The sequence below is a fragment of the Alosa sapidissima genome, chromosome 21 (genome assembly GCF_018492685.1).
Source record: "Alosa sapidissima isolate fAloSap1 chromosome 21, fAloSap1.pri, whole genome shotgun sequence".
Taxonomy (NCBI): Eukaryota; Metazoa; Chordata; class Actinopteri; order Clupeiformes; family Clupeidae; genus Alosa; species Alosa sapidissima.
Genome location: NC_055977.1, coordinates 11,860,999 through 11,877,294, shown reverse-complemented (window position 1 = coordinate 11,877,294; position 16,296 = coordinate 11,860,999). Strand labels below are relative to the sequence as shown.

Genomic DNA, 16,296 nt, shown 5'->3' with positions numbered 1-16,296 from the left:
CATTTTTGTGGAACAACAAGCTGACAGGATGAGGAAAGGAATCTCAGATTGATGTGATAGTTGAAAGAGGAGATGAAAGAATGAAATATAGAAAAAGAGTGTGCAACTTTTACTAACAATTCAGGCTTGGAGTAAGATTATTTGTGGAATGGGAGGGGCCAATCTTTTATCTGGGTGGAGTTTGTGCCCAAAGGCCTGGATGAAGAAGGTCTGGCCACTCCCCCTTCTATATAAATGCCTTTTGTCTGCCCTTCAGTGAGACTTGCTCCCTATCTCTACCTCTGTCTCCATCCCTCTCTTTCTCTGCCCCAACATCCAACTCACTCTCCTTTCCTTCTTCTTCCTCCTCCTCCTCTTCGTCTCACTCTCGTTACTGTGGTTGAAGCGGCGTCGGCGCCTGTGGAAGAACTGCCAAGATGGAGGCCGTCAAGAAGAAGATGCTGATGCTCAAGCTGGATAAGGAGAACGCCCTGGACCAGGCTGAGCAGGCCGAGATAGACAAGAAGGCAGCCGAGGACACAAGCAAACAGGTTAATGAGACAGGGCTGAAGAATGATGGAAGGATAGAGAAAGAGTGAAAGAGAGAGGGGGGTATGGGGTCAGTACGGGGTAGAGAGAGTGGCTGAAAGAGATCTCATTGATCAAAAGTGTAGGTTTTTGAACATTCTAAGTTCCGCAACAATTGTAGGTTCTAAAATTCTATGTTGAATTCAATGAACCCAGATATTCTTAAGAACGTTCATTTCTCAACATTCCCGTCACACCGGTGTGACGGTACTCCTTTAAGGGTTAACCAAAAATTAAGATAGTATATAGAATTATTATCAGTGTTATCTAAGTCTACATTTTAATATCATTTTAATTACCAAATGTTCATGCTACTATAGCCAGCATAACTGTGTTCACATGGGCTATATTTCCTTGAGTCAATTTAGGTTAATGAATTAAAATACAAGAAAATAGATAGTTTTGTCATGGAGAGTAAGGAGGACGAACATTTATAAGTCTCTCCCATGATTTTCAGTTTAAAGGACATTATGCCAGAATGGGATCAACATTAGGGCTACATGAGTGATTAATTACTTGATGAGATCAGGTTCGGGATTTAGTTAAGGTTACAGGAGTCTACACCCAGGTCTTTGCAAGATGGAGAAAAGAACATCTAGAGAAGGGATGTAGCTGCCAGATGAAGGAGGCCTGAAACCCAAACCCTGCCCTCAATGCCACCCCAATCCCTCTAAGCCTCTACAGGGGGCAGTGATATCCCCACGGAAACAATGCGGAGGGCTGGGGGTAGGTTGATAAACATGTGTGGCTTACAGTGGGCATCTGACGGGGCTAGGCTAATCCGCGGGCAGTATTTATAGCTGCATGGCGCTGAAACACAGCCTCGCCAAACCTGTCAATCACCCCAGTGCTTCTCCTGAGGGGGAGGCGGAACTGGTGGCTACTTGGGTTTTGGTGCCAAACGCCTTCCCAGAGTCAGGATGTTGGAAAAGGAGGAAAGACAATGTCCCTATTTGGCAAAGTCTGGCAAATTATTTCCAATTCACTTTCGGAATATGTCCACTTGTCTGTGTGTGTATGTGTGTGTGTGTGTGTGTGTGTGTGTATGTATGTGTGTGTGAGTGAGAGAGACAGAGAGAAAGAGAGAGATTGTATTTCTTTCCATTTGTTCCTCATGTATTTTTAGCTCAGTCTAACCATTTAGTCTTTCCTTGTTTTCTCCTGCATCTTTCTTTTTTCCCCTTCTCTCTCTCTCTCTCTCTCCCTCACTGTCATTCAGCATGAGGATGAGTTGCTTCAGATGACAAAGAAGCTGAAGGGGACTGAGGATGAGTTGGATAAGTACTCAGAGGCGCTCAAGGACGCTCAGGAGAAACTGGAGATGTCAGAGAAGAAGGCTGCTGATGTGAGTCCGCACACACACAAACACACACACACACATACACACACACAGAGAGAGAGAGAGAGAGAGCTCATCCTAAAGATACACACCCCATTTTAGGGCCCCTCCTGCCATTCCTCTCATTCTGTTTAGCTCTCTACAGCTGCTCACTGCATCCCTTCTTTCTGGACATGATGTCATCTGGACATCACACAATCCCTCTGTCTCCATCTCTATTCTCATTTAGTCCCCCCCCCCTCTCTCTTACACACACACACACACAGACACACACACACACACACACAGGATCCCCACTATCAGATGAAATCGGGCACCATCGTGACGTTCTTGCTCCCAATCCCCTCTGTGCCACTTGGGGCCAGCAGTCTATTTTAGAGTCGTGGAGCTTAAGGCCACCGCACAGTCCCTCTCACCTCAAGGCCACTGGCGTTGTTAAATGCCCCAAATGATTAATGATTACGAGTCGTTACGGAGTGCATGTAGAACATTCTCAGAGCCGCGCATGCAAAAACCACACCTCATATCAGGCTCAGACAACAAGCAAGGTCGCCATGGACATAAATCACTGGGTTCAGTGAGTCTTGGTGAGCTTTGGTGCCCTTTCTAGCGCACACCTCAGGTCAGGGGTTGTGGAAGATCGGCCCGCTTACACACACAGAGAGCCACTGACCCCAGGTCAGATGTCGCCCTGATCGGAAACAGATCTTGTTGAGTACTTAAAATATACCATTTGCAAGCAAAATGTTGAAAATGAAAGTGTAATGTTTTTAAGTATGCCTATATGTTTTGGGCTTTTTGCCTTTTATTTGGATAGGACAGTAAAGACTGACAGGAAGTGAGTGAGATGGGGAGGGATCGGGATACAACCGCAGGTTAGATTCGAACCTGGGTCCCCATGGACACTTGGGCCCATACATGGTATGACCACTGTAGCCTGTTGCGCCACAGTGCCCCCCCCCAACCATGTGTAATGTTGAACATTTACACAGCTTCGCAATGTGAAATGTGTTGAAAATGGCATCAGTGCCAGTGACTTCACCAAATCTTAGGTACTCTATCGATACAACTTACTACTTCGCCTCACCTGTCTTTTTGTACTGGTGTTGCCTTGTTGGAGGTGATTTATTGTGTCAGGTACCTGGATATAGCAGGGGAACACCTGTCACCATACTGTCTGTCTCACTAATACTTGGCCTTCGAGTGGAGAGGCTAAGCACGGACTACATACCGTAGGGCTTTAAGAGAGAGAGATAATGTGTGTGTCTGTGTGAGAGTAGGAGAGAGAGAGAGAGAGAGAGGGTAGATGTATGCTTGTGTATGTATGAATATGTGGGTGTGTTTGACAATGCCAGAGAGATGAAGATAAATAATGAAATGCAAAGAAAGTTAAAACGAGACATTCATGTAACTATCTGTGCAGCATCCCATAATATCTACTAAAGCCCATGTCTTGACCGGCCAGGTCAGGGTCATGGTCATCAGGATATTTTGACAGTGTGACAGAGAGAGAGAGAGGTTTATCAAAGGTCACAGACACTGAGACATCCATTCCTGCCGTGCTTAGGAAAATCCAAACATTGTCTAAATCACCAGGAACATTTGTTGCCATAAGCTTTACTTTAGAGTTCGTGCAGTATGAAATTAGCTCTGGATGTCTGAGTTGTATCCATCTGCCAGAGCTGTACCACCGCAGCAGCAGCAGCAGCAGCAGCGTCTTCTTCCTCCCAGTTGGTGCATAGACAGCCGCAGGCACACGCCTGCCTCTCCCTCTTGACTGTCTCAGAAAAGCAAACAGACTAAATTTAAGTGTCATCTGGATCAGCCTGAGGACATGAGTTATGTGGGTAAATGGAGCGGCCAATGTCCTCTGTTCTGCTTTCATTTGCTGGCCATTTCCCTGCTGCTGAGTGCTGTAGCTTTTAGCCACATGCCAAACACACACATGCACTAACACACACGTGCACAAACACACACACTCTCACAGCTCTATGTTGATCCGTCCAGCAGTAAATACCTGAAACATAGCCAACGATCTTGAGTAATTGGCCCTGAAAGGCCACTGTATCACTGCCCAGATATGAGGAGCATTCATAGGGTGAAGGGCATGTGTGCCACATGCTGTATACAACATATAATACTGCCTTTGTGTGTGTGTGTGTGTGTGTGTTTGTATTTGTATTTGTAAATGTTTATGAACGTCTGTGAATGTGTGAATGAGACACAAAGGTGTGTGTGTGTGTGTGTGTTATTATGTGAATGTATATATGTGCTGTATGTTTAGCGTGGTGTGTTTCTCTCTCCCTTCTTCTCTCTTTATCTATTTATGTGTGTGTGTGTGTGTGTGTGTGTGTGTGTGTATGTGTGTGTGCGTGCGTGCGTGCGTGCGTGTCTGTGTGTGTGTGTGTGTGTCTGTGTGTGTGTGTGTGTGCGCGTGTGTGTGTGTCTGTCTGCCTGTGTGTGTGTGTGTGTGTGTGTGTGTGTGTGTGTGTGCGTGTGTGTGTGTGTGTGTGTGGTTGAGTACTCACATAAGGTCTAAATAAGGTGAATGTTCATGGTCATGGACACACACAAACATACTCTCACACACAGGCGTAAAGAAGGGATTATCTTGACACATTACAGAGTTAAATTAAAGACTTGTGGACTTTCTTTGCAGCTTTAGGTGTGAGAATCTAATAAGTCAGGACTAGGCCTTTACAGCAACCTCTGAATGCAAGGTGAAAGAAGTTCATGTTTACAAGCAAATCCTACAGAAGTTCAATTTTTAGATTGTGACTATCCCCACAGTGTGAAGGCCCCATAGGTTCCTTGTTGAAGGTGGTAGTCTTAAACTTTTTTCATCAATATCAGTGTGCCTCGGATTTTTTTAAAGTTCTCATGTCCTTTCTGATGAGCACCTGATGTTTTCTTCAAACAATTGACCCAACGCAGCACTCTCCTTTTCTTCCAATCCCACAGAAGGTTGAATGGCAGAGAAATCATGCCAATTTACTCAAAGATTTGAAAATCATTTGCATTGTGATAATTTGCATAATTTGCATTCTGATAATTTCACGTTGAAATGAATTCAAGTTCATTTATTTAAATGTGTAAGATGAAGGAGTCAAACATTTATGAACATTTTTAAGTGATGTACCCAGTTGCAATCTAATTCCAACATCTATTCAGCAACGCCACCTGCTGGTAGAGTTGTAATAGTGCATGTCTAGAGATCACTTATCACATGAAAGCAATCATGATCACGCAACCAAACTGCCACACAGGAAATTGTGCAACAAAGCTTGAGAATGTAGACAGATACATTGTAGACTGAATATTGCATTTATATTTTAGCATGTGCTTACACTGATAAGCTCAAAGTCTAAAAAAAGTTATTTCATTGATTAATTGGTAGCCTACATTGACTATCTGATCTAGATTGTATAGCCCAATTCTGCGTTTGATTTCACAACACATTGAGTGCTCAGTTTTATGAGTGTGTGTTTTGTCCAACCTTGTCTACTTACATTTTCAACTTCTCTGGATGCAGCTTCTATTTTCTGGCCTTAAAATACAGTATGGTTATCATCAATATATATATATACTGATATTTGCAGAAGCAAGGCTGAATAGTCCTAACATTAACATTACAGTTTCAAATGGATATAATGTAGCTATGTTTTAATGGCATTACATCATCATTTTTATCGCCAGACCTGTATTAAGATGGCAAATTACAGACAAGGGATGTAACACTTTGGTGTGAAAGACCAGAGTATACTTTCGGATGGTTAAAACATCATAGCACATGGCTACTTCGGAAGTGTTTATTTTCTTCTGTGGCTGTCTGTGTACTGGTAGATACAATACAACCACAGACCATGACATGTAGCTGGTATCAGCCTTCCCCATGTGTCCTACTTGGTGGGCCTGCATGATATGGTGTGTGTGTGTGTGTGTGTGTGTGTGTGTGTGTCAAGGATGCTAGAAAGTGATGGATAGCCTACTTGACTGTGTTGACACGGCAGAATAATGATATGAGAATAATTAGCAAGATGTTTATAGGCTACATAGGCTTATAGGCAAATGCAATTCCCAATAATAATAAAAAAGCAAACACAAATACTTCTGAGCAACCTACCTTTGCGTAATTCTGTGACATAATTCTGGACATCAGCTAGCCTATTATAGGCTACTGGAACACCCTTGCTAAATAGGCCATACTTTCATGAAAATAAACTAGTGGTAGCCAAATCCTGGACGACTACCTGTAGGCTTCTGCTATTTTCTCAGGTCACTGCTTTTACCGTTAAGATTGTGTTGTATATGTCAACTCCCAGAGGACGTCTCCATTTGAGTTTCTTTCCAAAATATAGACGATAGGCCAAGTGTGCTCGGACAAAACGCCTTGCCCAAAGTTACCTGGGAGTGGCCTAAAATGACAAAATGATTGATCCTCTAGTTGCTTACGCACTTTACCTGCCGACACGTGTAATAACGTGTGGGTGTCCCCAGGGACTCCACCTTAAAACTGACGACAGATCAGAACCGGTGTTTGCACCAATAATCTAGGGAGATGGAAAAACTGAACTGAGACTGTTCCTGGATCAGCATTCCAATCATTGTCTGTCCTATCCGTCGGAGACTGGGTGGAGTAAGGCGGAAGTTGGTTGAAAAAGGAGTACTTCAGGCAAAGAATGAAGTGAGACGATAGAAAGGGAGGGGAATCGACTGCACTGCTACCGCACGAACTACCGTTTAACTCATTTATTTTGAATGAAAAACAGTTGCATCGCAACGTGGTATCGATCTAAGTAGATAGGACTTTCACAACGGAAGCGAAGAAATAAAAAACGCTTGCCACGTCTGAGGGAAAACTAGCGCTTCTCCAACTTTAGGTGTTTCCTGGCTAACACCAGCGTTCAAACTATTTCATTTTTCTTGAGTTTACCGTTCAAGTTGAGCTTTGTCATTTTCTAACTTTAGATTAGTCGGCCTGGCAATCCTATAACTTCACGGAATTGCGAGAGGGGAAGAGCGTTTTGGATAAAAACGGCCATCCGATAGCCTACTCGCATCACTGTCTGCGTTTGACTTGTTGGCGGGGCGTTGGTGCCGCCGTCATTTTTCTCCCCCCATTCTCTTGGTCCACCCTTCTGCCCCATTCAAGTCGATAGGACACCATTCTCGACCACTACATTAGTTTTAAAAGAGCACAAATATGGCCGGAATCAACAGCATCGATGCGGTTAAGAGAAAAATCAAAGTTTTACAGCAACAAGCAGATGAGGCAGAGGAGAGAGCCGAGATTTTGCAGAGACAGGTCGAGGAGGAGAAACGCTCGAGAGAACAGGTAAAGTAGTCTAACTCATTTAGTTACATTTAAGTAACCGAGATCTGGTTGTTATCTAATGTTCGTCTGTAGTTACATTGTTGCGTTTCGGAGGAGTTCTTTCCTAATGAAGGGCATATGCTTTTTTGTTGGAGGCGTATGCTATGCATTTGTAAAAGCTGCGTGATACCCTACCACTGGAATTGGTGGACAGGCGAGGAGTTTATCGCAAATATAGAGATTTTAATTAGACTACGTTCAGATTCATTTTGTTCTGATTTTTATTTTGTTACTTACACTTTTTTGACTGTTTCTGAAATTTGTGTGACTTGCACATCTTGTCCACCATTGAAGTTATCGGCTATGCTACTTAGTAACCGAAACTCTGGAACGTTGAAAAATAGATAGCCAATTTCTTGTAAAGAGGATGACTTTTCCGACTTGCTGGAATTAGCTGGCATGAGCTTATATGACACATCTGAACTGGGCGCGTTCCGGATGGAAGGCCCAAACGTTGTTGATGGGTGGCCAGTATGACTCTATATTAAAGTAAAAAACAAAGCAAAACTGTGTTTTCTCTAGCGTTAGGCTAATTGGCTTTTCTCTGTCATCATATTTCACCGCTCCCAGTGCAAAGAATTCCAAGTCGTCGGATCTTGACCAGACAAAAAAAGACCCGATAAAGATAACATTTTTTTTCTTTCTTATTTAGGTGTAATGTCATAATAAAAACGATTACTTAGGCCTACACACACACACATGACCGACTTATTTAAGCCATTTAACACAGACTAGTTGGTAGGTTATTACTTGCACTGGCACCTGTCCAGTGTCTTACAAGCTGTTCTATACCTACAGACCCGATCAGGTAACCTATTCTCATTCTCACCAAAGAGTTTTTAATGTATGCAGAGGAGTTTTGTTATATTGCATAATCATCTGGTTGAAAGTGCTTATCTTCATTCAAACATGCCCGGCGAATCAACGTGCCAGACAGACTCACCCTAGATTCCTCACCGCCTTATTAGGAGCGAAATTCTCAGTTTGTAGCGATGTCGTAATATCCGGGTTTCGGGACTAGTAACTACAGCAACAGTAAAGCTTTCGCACAGCTGACGCTGCGCAATGGTTAACTGTGATTCTGTAAGAGCAAGGGTGTTGCCGAATCATTCAGTTTTGTTGCAATTTCACAATTTGTTGTAATTAGTGTTTTCAGCTTGAAAGAGGGAGGATTACACAATAAAGGAATGTATCAATATTTATCATTACCTCACTCACTCCTTTCTTTGTGGTAGGCCATACCACTGGGAATAGGCTTTTCCATTATATAATCTCAGCACAGCTAAGCTTGTCAGTATGAAATGTTGGAGACACCTGCACAAACATGAATGGCAGCATAAAGTTCATGTAAACCATGGACTTGAATGTCATTAAAATGTCGAGCAAATGTTTGTCCTTTTCTGGCAGAAGAATGCAGGGTCAGTTTTGTGTCGGTTGTCCTCTCCTCGGGTTTTTATTAGATATGTGTATCGGTTGTTCTCTCCCGGTCCCATTCTGTCAGCCTCTCTTTCTCGCCTACTCTTGGCCATGTGTCTCTTGTTAATCCTCTCTGTTCTTTTTTTATCCTCTCTTCCTTCCATTGTTTCTTCTATCCCTCTCTCAGGCTGAGGCAGAGGTAGCCTCTCTGAACAGGCGTATCCAGCTGGTTGAGGAGGAGCTGGACCGGGCTCAGGAGCGTCTGGCCACTGCCCTGCAGAAGCTTGAGGAGGCTGAGAAGGCCGCTGATGAGAGCGAGAGGTGCGTGTGCATTCACCCAAGACATTGACAAATCTGAATGTACACATAAATAGGATTCCCACAGCCATGGAGATCCCATTTTCCAGGCTTTAAAAAAAGTCATGAAATTCAGCAAGTTCATAGAAGTACAATGATGATGTACAGTGCAATTTCTGCTTGAATCGATATAGTCAATCAAAACAAGCCTATTCGAAAAAGACTGGAAAAGGTTGTCTAATAGATAATAAAAGTTTAATATTTATTCAGTAATTATTGAACTAATTTAGTGGAGTAAATTACATAATTTTGTTTATCCGTTGTGAAGCGTCATTGGAATTAAAGATCCTTGAAAAGGCATGGAAACGTTTTCCAAATGGTGACAAAAAAACCCAATGGAACCTGGGCACACGCAGGACATATGTTCACCATCTCAATTCCCACACAAATGAATCCTCTCTCTCTCAATCTCTCTCTCTCTCTCTCTGTGACAGAGGGGATGAAGGTGATTGAGAACAGGGCCATGAAGGACGAGGAGAAGATGGAGCTGCAGGAGATCCAGCTGAAGGAGGCCAAGCACATCGCTGAGGAGGCTGACCGCAAGTACGAAGAGGTGAGTGTTCAAAACATGCACTCATGTACACAGATTACTCAGTAATGAGAAACATCCATGGCTCACTATATCTCTCTCTCTCTCTCTCTCTCTCTCTCTCTCTCTCTCTCTCTTTCTCTTTCTCTTTCTCTTTCTCTCTCTTTCTCTTTCTCTTTCTCTTTCTCTTTCTCTTTCTCTTTCTCTCTTCTCTCTCTCTCTCTCTCTCTCTCTCTCTTCTCTTCTCTCTTTCTCTCTTTCTCTCTTTCTCTCTTTCTCTCTCTTTCTCTCTCTCTCTCTCTCTCTCTCTCTCTCTCTCTCTCTCTCTTTCTCTTTCTCTTTCTCTTTCTCTTTCTCTTTCTCTTTCTCTTTCTCTTTCTCCTTTCTCTTTCTCTCTCTCTCTCTCTCTCTCTTTCTCTTTCTCTTTCTCTTTCTCTCTCTCTCTCTCTCTCTCTCTCTGTGAATGCAGGTTGCCCGTAAGCTGGTGATTGTTGAGGGAGAGCTGGAGCGTACAGAGGAGAGGGCAGAGCTGTCCGAGGCGTGAGTCAATTTTACACACACACACACATGTGTATATATATAAACACACACACACAAACTGATTGTTTCCATATATAGGCCCCTTCAATTGACAGTGCAAGGATCCAAACCTCCATGGCCACATACAGCTGTTACTGAACAGAGCACACATTCCAGGATGAGTGCAGTAATTCTGGGCTGGAATCTCTTTCAAAAACATTCAGCCACCCAGACTCATCTGACGGGCCATCCCATAATAAGCCTGGTCCCTATTGTTCTCCCCTCATGAGAAAAAATGCCCTCATTTGCATGACAACAGTGATTCCCTTCATAACCAAATACCTGTGTGTGTGTGTGTGCACGTGTGCTCCTGCATGGGTTTGGGTATGACCTACATTCTGCCCCCACCCCACCCCTCTCCTGTTGTTGGCCGGTGGTTTGGTTGGATGTGTGCATGCTGCCCTGCGCCCTGCCCTGGTGATGCTGCGACCTCTCCCCTGCACTAACAGCGCTGCCAAGGGTCTGGAGGAGGAACTTAGGGGACTGGACCAAACAATGAAGAGCCTGCAGGTTTCTGAGGACAAGGTAGTGTGTGTGTGTGTGTGTGTAACAAAAAAAAGAGAGACTGACACAGAGTGAGTGTGAGAGAGAAAGTGTTTGCACATGAATGAATGAAATGATGTTGTTACAAGGTTTGCAGTTCCATATCAGCCAGTGGGGTTCAGCTTGGGTTTTTTTTCTTTATGAGAGCCTCGTGTGGAGTTGAGGGTGAAAGAAATGGTGATGGTGTGGGGATGTGTGCCTGTGTGAAGATGGAGTGAGCGTTAGTGTGGGGGCTTCCTGTGATGACTTTCACATTGTAGCCGGAGATGAAGTCCCTGCACTCCTCAGAGACGGCCATCTTTCTTCACTACCTTTAAGGGGTCTCACGCTGTACCCTTTTTACTTCCTCACCTTTTATCCGCCCTTTCTACTCTCTCTCTCTCCCAAGGACTGCCTTTTTTTTCTGCCTTGTTCTTGTTCTTGTCTCATGCTTCTGTTACTGTCACTCACTCTCTCACTTTCACTATCTCCCTCCCTCCCTCCTGGCTCTCTTAATCAGAACCACAGACACACCTTATTGTCCTGAGGGCAGAAGCCAGCCTGCTCTTTTCTGAAGTCACTCCTTATCTCTGCATGGATTGTGTTACCTTGTTTAGCTTAGCATGTTTGTATGCTTCACAGCTTTCTGCCTTGTCTAAGCATGCTTTAAGGTGCCACTTGACTTGAGCCAGAGCTTGTTTAATTCCACAGAACACACACACACACACACACACATGTGCAACTACAATACATTTAATTCTGTAGGACACCAGCAACACAAGTCTTTCTAAGTCACTGGAATCTTACATGATCACCAACAGTAGTAGACCACTTCCAGCTTCTTATCACAGGTCTGTGTATGACGGACACTCCCTGTAACAGCCACACTCTGACATACCACCCTTGTAATGCTGTTGTATCACTTAAGCCTTTTTTCCACTTTACTTGCCTCTCACTCTTTCTTCCTTCCAGTGTTTGTGTCTGTCCCTTCAAATGTTCCCTCTGATGGCTTTTTTTCCCTCACCTGCCTTTTCATGACCTCTTCCTCTCTATGCTCGTATGTTGCCTCTCATCAAAATGGCCGTCCTCGGTGCAGTAAGTGTGCCGAGCTTGAGGAGGAGCTGAAAAATGTCACCAATAATCTTAAGAGCCTGGAGGCCCAGGCCGAAAAGGTACCACTGGCTCCGGGGGCTGTTCCTGCATGTGTGTGTGCATGGATCCAATTATGTGGGGTGTGTAGAGTGAGAGGGGTGGGGGTGGTGGGGGGGGGGGGGGTTAGGTCTACTGAGATACTCAAGTTCCCATTTTGATAGGTTTAGCCCTGTATCTGTTGAAAGAGCATTTATCCACCGTCAGTTGAGCTCTGTATTTTGCAGTTGATGGACTCTAGATTTAATACTTCTGTGCAGTCATGCACATCTAACAAGAATGTGTTTCCTGTATCACTGGCCTATCCACCTTTGCTTTATTATCCATACCAAAAGGCCAGAGATGTCATGGCATATGACGTACACCCTCTATTGGAGCCCTGTGATTGGATAACGTCTCTACCCATCATGTCAGTGATTGGCTGTGTGGAGTGATGTGGAATGTGACTCCTCAAATACCCATTTACATGCAATTAAATTCCATGGAATGGATTTAATTACTGTCAGTATGAGGGGAGGGAGGTATTAAGTCTACTACATAGAGATAGTTATCTGCTTAGGGTGTTGATGAGAATCACTGCGATGCACCTTAAAATGCATGACTGACCTGTCAGTGTAAATTCTCTTGAAGATGTTACAGGCCCGTGTTCAGTCTAATCACCTCCCAGAAAATGCCTGAATGTGCACAGCAGAGGCGGAAATCCCGGGTTCATAAAGTTGAAATTCAGTGAAGGGTTGAAGTAGCTTTGCTGTGGAAAGTCCCTCCGATTATTTTCGGTTATACTCACGCACGTAAAAATATAGCTGGAACACAATGCTTAGAAATTATACAGACTTTTTTCGGCGAGAGAAAATTAAGATTCCAAAAGAAACAAGGCAGCTTAAAGCCATGACACACACACACACAAACTGAGGCGTCTGTTTGTGTTTGTGACTGTTCCAGCCACATTCCAGTGGACAAGCCCTGATGTGCTTTTAGTCCCTGGCATCAGCACAACACCTAGCCCAGCTGTACACACACACACACACACACACACACACACATACATATATATATCAGAGCTGTGTCAGTTTCCACTGCAGTAAACCACTAAGTATCTACATGGTCTCAGCTCCCAGAAGAGAATCACTATTCTAACGCGCACTCACGCAGGGTGTGCAATGTTAACAGCAGGTCCCCTTTCTAAGTGTGTAGCTGTTGATTAGGTTGCTGAAATGGTAGTGATGCATGGACACAGGATATCAGTTAACATCAGTTTTCCTTAGAAGAAAAAAACTGGGTATTATAAAAGAGTGTGTGTGTGTGTGTGTGTGTGTGTGTGTAACTCACTGATTGTGTCATCCTTTTTTTCTGCAGTACTCTCAGAAAGAGGACAAATATGAGGAAGAGATCAAGATATTGACTGATAAACTGAAAGAGGCAAGTCACATCTCACCACTTCCCACGCACAAAGCATTTCTGTTGTCTAAAGTGTGTGAAAATAATAAGTGTGTATTTATTTGTGTGTGTGTGTCTGTATTTATTTATTTGTTTGTTTGTTTGTTTGTTTGTTTGTTTCAGGCTGAGACTCGTGCTGAGTTTGCAGAGAGGTCTGTGGCTAAACTGGAGAAGACCATTGATGACCTGGAAGGTAAAACTTTTCGTCTTTCCTCTTTTTTTTTTTGTTCTATCATTCTCTCATCACGTGTCTGCTCTTTCCTTCCTCGGGGGTCCATCCTGCCTGGAGGTCCTCTTGTGCCTTTTCCTGCTTCACAACTGATTTCCCTCCTGTGTTCTTTTTCCCTCTCCTTTTCTCTCCCATTCTTCCTTTCGCTTCACCTCCTCTCTGTCTCTCCCACTCGTCCATTTCTCTCTGTGGCCTTTCTTTCTTTCTTTCTTTCTTTCTTTCTTTCTTTCTTTCTCTCTTTTATTTTCCCTCTCTTGTGATGGACAGATGAGCTGTATGCTCAGAAACTGAAGTATAAGGCCATTAGTGAGGAGCTGGACCATGCTCTCAACGACATGACTTCCATGTAATTACTTTGTCCTTTTGTGTGCTGTGTGTGTGTGTGTGTGTGTGTGTGTGTGTGTGTGTGTGTAACGGAGATGTAACATAACGGTGTTATGAGTTCAGACATGCCTGTTGCAGTACTGGTGACGCAGTCTGTCATAGCTGACCGTGCAAAAGTGGAGCCTTTGTGGGTGTTTTTAGAGTTACAGTGACAGTACAGCGTTGTTGCCACCAACAGGGTACTTTATTGTGTCTAGTCTTTTTTTTTTTAGACTCTATTTGTCCAGCTGTAGTTTAACTCCTGAATAACGACATCGACGACACCCAGTTAAAGACAGGAAATGATAACAGTGCCCTTGATTGGGGTGAATCCTCTGTAGTCAGTTTACCCCAGAATGCCGTTGAGGAGTTCTGCCAGGTGTGGTAGGGAGCAGTAATGTGTTTGGGGTACCTCAGAGGCAGCACTCACACGGTCTGACCCACTTAAGTGAAGGTCACCCCCAGCGGAGCTGAGCTGATAAGTGTATATGTCAGCCTAGCATGTCTGTGTTTGCGGTGCCCGGGCTTTAGAGCGTTAGAGCCTGAGGTTAATTATCAAAGCTGTCGTCTCACTCACACTCTAAAGGTTGCACTGTGCATTGTGGGTACTCACCAACTAACCGTAACCATAAAGCAGTGCTGTATATGATTCTGAGCGCTGTGTTCCTGCTCTGTATTTGCAGATAAGATGCACAGGAGTTTCTTCTTCTCTGGCTGTCTGGCTCTTCAAACTCAGACAAAGGCCTTCACCCACTTCTCTTCATTTCGACTGCCTGGTTTTCCCCTTGCTTTTTTCTCTTATTCCCCCTCTTTTCTTCTCCTTCTGTCTCTTTCTCCAGTCTGTCTATTCTGTCATTATTTATGATCGAAGTCCGTTTTCATTTCTTTACCTGTACAGGTCTGTTGTGTCACCTTTTTGCTAGTTGTGTTTTTATCCTCTGTCTCTCTTCTGTTTGTTCACCCATTGTCCTCGCATAAGGGTGGGGCTTGGGCTCCCATTGGACCTCTGTACTGTGCCTGTCCAGTTTCTGTTTCCTTTGGTGCTTGGGCTCTGGTCTTTTTCCTGTTCCATATGTTCTTGAATGAAAGGAGGATAAAAAGAAAAAAAATAATTGTTTGTGTGTCCTTTTTTTCTTTTCCTTATTTACTCTGTCTCTTCACTGGATGGTCTGTTGTGTCTGTCTTTGCGGAAGTGAGCATGTGTGGCTGTGATGCTGTCTGTGATTATTAGACGGTTTTTAGGTGGAACCATACATAAGGGAGTGGGGATGAGTGTATGGATGTGTGTGTAAGTGTGTAGTGTGAGCGAAGAAGTCCGAGATAGCGGCACCTGTCTCAGATTGACCATTAGACACACACACACACACACATACATAGTACTTAGCAGTTTTGGTTAATCTGCATTCATATTTAAACCTATCCTATAAAATATGGATATTTGTTTACTGTCTCTCTCTCTCACTGTATAGTTTGGGAAGGACAAGTAGCATATCAAGTACAACAGTATTAGTGTTGAGGGATGAAGGCTGCACCTTTTGGGGAAATATCAACCTTCAACCTAAGACCCTTAGAGTGAAGAGGAGAAATGAAGAGAGGAGTACTAAATAATAGTTATACAGTACTTGCGTTTAATGACATCAGGGATTTGTAGAAGACCAATAATGGTGCTGCTGTAGCTCTAGGGAACGTGTCTATCAGCCAGGTGAGCGAGTTTGCGTCTGGATGTCTAACACTTGAAACCCTGTGTGCTGCAGAGCGAGTGGCCCAAGCTAAGGAGGAGAACGTTCAGCTCAACGCCACCCTGGAACAAACCCTGCAGGACCTCAGCAGCGTCTGAGGGATCAGCAGCACAAACATCTCACCCTCCCCTCCTGTGTCTGTGTCTCTCTCTCTCTCTCTCTCTCTCTCTCTCTCTCTCTCTCTCTCTCTCTCTCTCTCTCTCTCTCTCTCTCTCTCTCTCTCTCTCTCTCTCTCTCTCTCTCTCTCTCTCTCTCTCTCTCTCTCTCTCTCTCTCGTTCGTCCCTTTCCCTCCTTGTTATTGGGTTTGCTAAAAGAGACCCCCATCTGAAACGCTTAACAGTCTTCCTTCTCCACTTGTAATCCCACTCCTTCTCAGTTTTCTCAACACCCTCACCTGTCTTGGCACCAAAAAAAAAAAAAAAAAGCAGTTTGGGGACCAAAACCACCGCTGAAGGCCTCTAACCACGTAGTTTCTCATGTATGTGGAGACCACTTCAGTTTTGTTTTGTAATCATGTATCTTTTGTGTACGTTTGGGCATGAAGTGGTTTCATTCTAAGCGTTATTAACACGCAAGCCAATTTCGAGAGCCACTTTTATGAATGTGCACAGTGCTCTTAAACTTTTTGGGGTTGTTTTTAAACATGATACCATTGTAATGTACCTCTGGGAGAGCCGTAAGGCATTGCTGCTCAA

The 16,296-nt window shown here is 43.9% G+C and overlaps 1 protein-coding gene and 1 long non-coding RNA gene across 12 annotated transcripts; one reads left to right on the top strand and one right to left on the bottom strand.

Annotated features, from left to right (window-relative positions):
• Positions 1-280: 280 nt before the first annotated feature.
• Positions 281-15,810, top strand: tpm3 (tropomyosin 3). 11 transcript variants are annotated; one of them, XM_042076839.1, is made up of 9 exons: positions 281-530; positions 1,787-1,912; positions 8,884-9,021; positions 9,490-9,606; positions 10,052-10,122; positions 11,780-11,855; positions 13,189-13,251; positions 13,393-13,462; positions 13,766-13,848. In XM_042076839.1, the coding sequence occupies exons 1-9, from the start codon at positions 417-419 to the stop codon at positions 13,846-13,848; spliced, it is 858 nt and encodes a 285-aa protein (XP_041932773.1). In that variant the 5' UTR covers positions 281-416. The 11 variants fall into 11 exon arrangements, with proteins under 11 accessions (XP_041932773.1, XP_041932774.1, XP_041932776.1 ...); XM_042076840.1 differs by lacking the exon at positions 13,766-13,848 and adding an exon at positions 15,616-15,810 and having other exon boundaries at positions 284-530; XM_042076842.1 differs by lacking the exon at positions 11,780-11,855 and adding an exon at positions 10,611-10,686 and having other exon boundaries at positions 285-530.
• On the bottom strand, positions 5,480-12,963 carry LOC121695743. Its single transcript, XR_006026149.1, has 3 exons — positions 12,879-12,963; positions 9,673-9,677; positions 5,480-5,492 (listed from the first exon to the last, which is right to left on the bottom strand). It is a non-coding gene; the product is annotated as an uncharacterized LOC121695743 (long non-coding RNA).
• Positions 15,811-16,296: the final 486 nt, after the last annotated feature.